Genomic DNA, 5,958 nt, shown 5'->3' with positions numbered 1-5,958 from the left:
TTTTTTTTTTATGTATTTACATATCCAACACCTAAAATTTCATAATAAAACTCATAGAATTATGAACAAAAGTTTTATAAATGTATATATCGTACTTTAGCTGTTATGTATGTAAATACAAAATAATTGTAGTATGTAAATTTCCCCTCAAAAAACAATGGGAATGCCTAATTAAATTTTGAGGGCATTTACATACGTATCACACAGTTCTTGTGTTTTATATATCTAACACCTAAACATTCATATCTACATTCACACCACTCGAATCCGAAACATCACATCAAAAATATTATCACCGTTACAATTTCATGCATGGGTGTTATAAGTGATTTGTAAATACATAAGAATTGTGTGGCATGTATGTAAATCTCCCTTAAATTTTTTTTATCAAAATAAGTTAGGGAGAGAGACCTGTAGAGGAGGGAATCGATGTGATTATCACAGCAGACACAGCAAGTTCCTTTTCTAACAAGGCTGAATTTAGAGCTCTCATCCGCTGGATCCTCACTTGTACCTGCAAAGAAATTGGGACAAACCAACTGAATATTATCACAATTTTTATAAAGCAGTGAAAAAATTATCCCAAAAAAAACCCTAAATCATCGCATAAATTAATGAAAACTCATTGTCCATATAAATTCTCATATTGTAGATCATAATTAACATATGTTAAATTGAGTTTGAAGATTATATAAAAGAATGGATGTACAAGTATAATTGGAATAATAATTAACATTGTCCTAACCGCCTCCAAATTAGATTTCAATTTGATGGTCATCAATTGTTAGATCACAACCATTAAATCACTTGAGCCAATTTCTAACCAAACACGAACAAGAATATGTACATTGAGTCGAGCATGAACACACTACTTAACAGCAATTTCAAACATGAGCCAAACCTGAGCTCGCTCAAGCTTTGCTCGTTTACAACCCTACTCTCAACTGCATGGGAAGTCATGATTCCAAAGTGTTTAGACACAACTTGCTCCGAATTAAAAGATGTAATGTAAATGACATTGAAACATAGATTGAAAGTTTTTGACTGGCGAAATTATTAAAAAATTTAGTCTTTTAAGAAGGCTTTTATGTCACCCCACTCGATCATTTATTTGCATGTTTTATAAATCATTAAACTCGCAAAAGATTAATGAATTTGATCCAAATTTTATTTTTTATTTCATGAATCACAATCAACGATGTTGACAAATATGAAGTCTACAATAATTAAGAGGACAGCAGTCATCCTCCAATGAAGAGAAAACATATAAAAACATATGAGAATTCTGTGTAACCACCATTCACCACACAATCATATTTTGATGTTATGACCTTTTAGTGCAAGATCCAAATCATAATCAAAATCATCTAACCTCTTTAATGCCATTAAAATAATTTCCCCAAAAATAAGCATATGGTACATATAACAGTGTATGTGAGCATAAATTTTTAATTTAATTTTGTGTTGAAAATTTCAGTTATTTTAAATCCATTTAGAAGTCACTATTTTATTAAAAATATTCTGATTTATGTAATTCAATAAGATGGGAATTATCCAGCAGCTTATTAACAGTTTATTAGTAATTTGTTAACAGCAGCTTCATATTTTCCCATCAATAAATATGCAAATTCTGAATTGTATAGGATAGTTTATGGTATGAATTAGATTATTACTGCTGATGTGGAGAAACATCTTCATCTATTTCAAGATTTTTTTTTTTAATATTTAACCAAAAATGAGACTTGAACAATTTTAGGAGAGGTTGTCACCTAATACTGAAGCCAAACTTGACATTTTGATCGATTTTAATTTTCTTTTCTTTTTTGATATTTTTTCAACTCCAGTCTTTTTCATTCTTGCTTGAAAGTGCGATTTTCAACTCCAGTCTTTTTCATTCTTGCTTGAAAGTGCGACTTAGTTTAGTTAAGTTTTCTATAATTTGAATACCTTTCAACTGCATGAAATAGGCTCACGTTTGGCACAAAGAAAACTCACATTGTGAAAATGAAGACGCATTACACAATCTTCATTTATTAGTAATTTATTTTACTTTCAATCAGGTGAGAAACTTCAAGAACACTATAAAAGTCCTCTCTTAAAAATATGAGGTTTACTTCGTATCTTGATACTTTTCCATTATTAGTTTCAACTTTCAAGAGAGAACGTGTTTAGTTTAAATTTTAAATAAAATGAATTTCTGTCAGTTGCACTGAAACCTCAATAGTAAATGTAGCATATGCTGTTTTCCAGAACTGGATTTCTAACATTATTCACATTCAATGTAGTCAATGGCTGTTTCGGTTAATAGCTGATGTCCTAAAAATATTTATATATGTTGTGTATTATTTTTTGACATCACATATTAGATCTACATTAGAAAGCCTGGACATTTTGATGTCCCACATCAAAGGATCATAATCATGTAGTAAATTAGGTAATTTCATTACGCAAGTCTTGGAAAACAACAACCCAACATGCATGGATACACGAGAGTAAAAAAAAAACTTTATAAAGTCGGGAAAATTCAATATATATGTGGAAGTAGATTGATGGCGAAGAGGAAATGCAGGAAATAATGTTTCAGTGCAGAGAATGTAAGAACAAGATGTAACAATCTTAGAACTGCGCCACTTAAAGAATAATGCATAATCCGTGTATTAAATCTAAGGAAGATTTGCATATATGTCACTTAATTCCTATCTATTTACATATCTAACACCTATCTATAAATGGAAAGGTGCATATCACTTTTTAAAAGTTAAAATGATGGTATTTTTTATGTGATACGAAAGATTTGGGTGGTATAATTGTAAGAAATAAAGTTTAAGTGTTAGATATGTAAATATATAGGAATTGGGTGGTATGTATGTAACTGCCCCGAAATTTTATCAATCATGTAACAGAGAGCCATTTCCATAACATTTCATTGTTATATTCAGACAGTAAAAGAGGACATGCAATCTATAGATTGTGTGTTTATACAGACACAAATACCAAAAAATTGCACGAAGCAAAAATGCTTTATAGGTTAGATACAATGCCCAGTCCGTGTTACGCCTAACGACATGAAGCACTTCACAATTTTTTTTAGGGGGCATTTACAGACATACCACACAATTTCTATGTATATACATATCTAACACCTAAACTTTACTTTTTATATTTACACCACCCAAATCTTTCATATTACATAAAATATGACACTATTTTTAACTTTAAAAGGTCAAATAAAACTTTCCGTGCATAGATAAGAAGATCTAGGTAAAAATTTAAGTTTAGGTGTTAGATATGTAAATACGTATGAACTGTGAAGTATGTATGTAAATTTCGAATTTTTTTTAATTAAACAGGGGCATGAAAGGATCATGATCAAGTCTTTGTTATGATGGCGATCAATAAAAGCCAAATAAGTGACAAAATTACAATTTCCCAATAGAAGCACTGACATTTCAACATTTTAAATGTAAAAGCATGAAGTTTGAAGATAATCTGAAACTTACCTTGACCGCGATTCAAAGCAGCAGAAATTTCTTGCTTAACCGATCTTTGCAATTCTAGTTGCATATCCATGCAAGCCTCAAGCATCCTCTGCATACGGCTCATCCCTTGTTGAAGCCTAGCCACATCAGCCTTCAAATCATTAATAGTATCCCATTCCTGAACCAGTTCAAAAATATTGCAGCGCCAAACAGAATGAGTAATAGTATATGACTAGATATAATCCATGTGAAAAAAACAAGAGAATAACTAAAAAATTCAACTTTCACGCCAAGTTATATACTAAAGGGGCATTTACATAAATACCACCAAGGAGCGAAATCAAGAAAAAAAAATTACATAAAAAAAGAAGAGGCTATGCCAATGGTGGGCAATTGCACGCACCCTCACCCTTGATATATTTTTTGGCCCAATACTTGAAAAAAATTAGGCATTTTATGATTTTGCCAACCCTAAAAAATAATGTTGGTTCCTCCCTTAATATTATGACCACCCGATTCAAATGCATTTACATATCCAATATCCACACTTAACTTTTTGCATTTATACCATCTAAATCTTATGTATTACATCAAAAATACCACCATTTGAACTTTTTAAAAGTGAAATATAGGCAAGGTGGCATGTATGCAAAAATTAAAGTTTAGGCAATATATATGTAAATACATGGTAATTGAGTGGGATGTATGTAAATCTTTATATAATAAAACACAAACAATGAAGGGGAAAAAAATCAAATGATAATTTTAGAATGTAAAATATCTAAATCAGAAAGGATCACTATAAGCTTTTAGATCCTACAAATAAACACAACTAATGCTGGCGCTCTCCAGGCAAGGGGTCGGTGCATCATACAGATCTCACTGAAAAGCTAATGTAAAACATAACAAATAAAGCTTTTTAACATGAAAAGATAATATAGTAAATAAAAAACCTCATGTGAAATTTACATACATGCCACCCTACTCCTATGTATTTACATATCAAACACCAAAACTATAATTTTACATTAGCCTCCTATGTATTTACATATCAAACACCAAAACTATACTTTTTACATTAACATCACCCAAATCTTTCATATCACATCAAAAATACCACTATTTTAACTTTTTAAAAGCGAAATACCTTCATATCACATCAAAAATCCCACTATTTTAACTTTTTAAAAGCGAAATACCTCTTTTCATGCATAGGTAAGGTGGCATGTAAGCAAAAATTAAAGTTTAGGTGTTAGATATTTAAATTTATAAGAATTAAGGGGTAGTTATGTAAATCATCAAAAAAGGTGGAGAAGAAATAGCTCACAATTTCCGATCGGTGCATGCCATGTCGATTCCAATTGTTATAATGGAGCCTTGGGTCCCACATTTGTTGTGAAGGTGGCCCTGGCGGAGATTGAAGCAGAATTGGAGGCCTAGCAACAGGGTCAAGCGGTACCTGATTAGTAGCATCTCTTTGGTGTCCCTGCTCTCTCTCTGGTAAAGCCGGGGTAGACAGGGGTCTCTGCTCATCCCAATCAAGAGGACTATGACCTTGCCGCTGAACATAAGATTGAATTAGTTGGTCTAAATTTTCTCGAAACCTGCTGCGAAGAAGAGTAGAAACACTTCTCCTGCCAAATAACTATAATCAGTTAGGTGAAGACAAACATAGAAGCAAAAGCAGCTGACAGCATCAGATTTTAAAGCTGACAGCATCAGATTTTAAAAGGGGCATTTACCACCCAATTCCTATGTATTTACATATCTAACACGAAAAACTTTAATTTTTACATGTATACCATCCAAATCTTTCAAATCTCATAAAAAAGACGATCATTTTAATTTTTAAAAAATGAAATGCAGCTTTTTATGCATAGGTAAGGTTATATACATGTTAAAATCGAAGAATTGGTGTGTAAAAAAATCTTCCATTTTAAAAAATGCACCTGAACTTTAATTTTTACATTTATACCATCCAAATCTTTCAAATCTCATCAAAAATACCATCAGTTTAATTTTTTAAAAATGAAATGCGGCTTTTCATGCATAGGTAAGGTCATATACATGTAAAAATCAAAGAATTGGTGTTAGATGAGAAAATGCATAGGAATTGAGCGGTATGTAAATAAATCTTCCATTTTAAAAAATGTACCTTCTTAAGAGTTCCCTGAGCTCCATACTGTACACATTATCATCACCTGGGGTAAGGAACCTGTTTACCCGCCTTGAAGAAATAGGCTGCGGCTCTCTAGGTGGATCTGAAGGCCTATTTTCCCAGTTCTCGATAGTCTCATGAGAATCATTCACGTGCCATTCAAGTGCTTCTAGAACAAGGCCTTCTCCATCTGCATCATCTGGTGTTTCTCCTGGCCGTTCCTGGTCGATTTGATCATGCCAAGTACCATCAGATTCTTCTTCTCCAGTTATGCTATGCCATGCGGTAAATTCAGGTTCAGCAGAATGTTGCTTGCTCACG

General features: G+C 32.2%; 1 protein-coding gene across 1 annotated transcript in view; it reads right to left on the bottom strand.

Annotated features, from left to right (window-relative positions):
* Positions 1-5,958, bottom strand: part of LOC110030445 — a 20,758-nt gene that overhangs the window by 1,882 nt on the left and 12,918 nt on the right. The window contains exons 3-6 of the mRNA XM_020733159.1: positions 5,635-5,952; positions 4,807-5,113; positions 3,501-3,657; positions 412-514 (exon numbers count right to left, since the gene is read on the bottom strand). Of these exons, the coding sequence (XP_020588818.1) occupies positions 412-514; positions 3,501-3,657; positions 4,807-5,113; positions 5,635-5,952 (885 nt within the window). The remainder of the gene's footprint in view (positions 1-411; positions 515-3,500; positions 3,658-4,806; positions 5,114-5,634; positions 5,953-5,958) is intronic.

The sequence above is a fragment of the Phalaenopsis equestris genome, unplaced genomic scaffold (assembly GCF_001263595.1).
Source record: "Phalaenopsis equestris unplaced genomic scaffold, ASM126359v1 Scaffold000719, whole genome shotgun sequence".
Lineage (NCBI taxonomy): Eukaryota > Viridiplantae > Streptophyta > Magnoliopsida > Asparagales > Orchidaceae > Phalaenopsis > Phalaenopsis equestris.
Note: the sequence above shows the minus strand (reverse complement) of the source record. Positions and strands in the feature narration are given on the sequence as shown.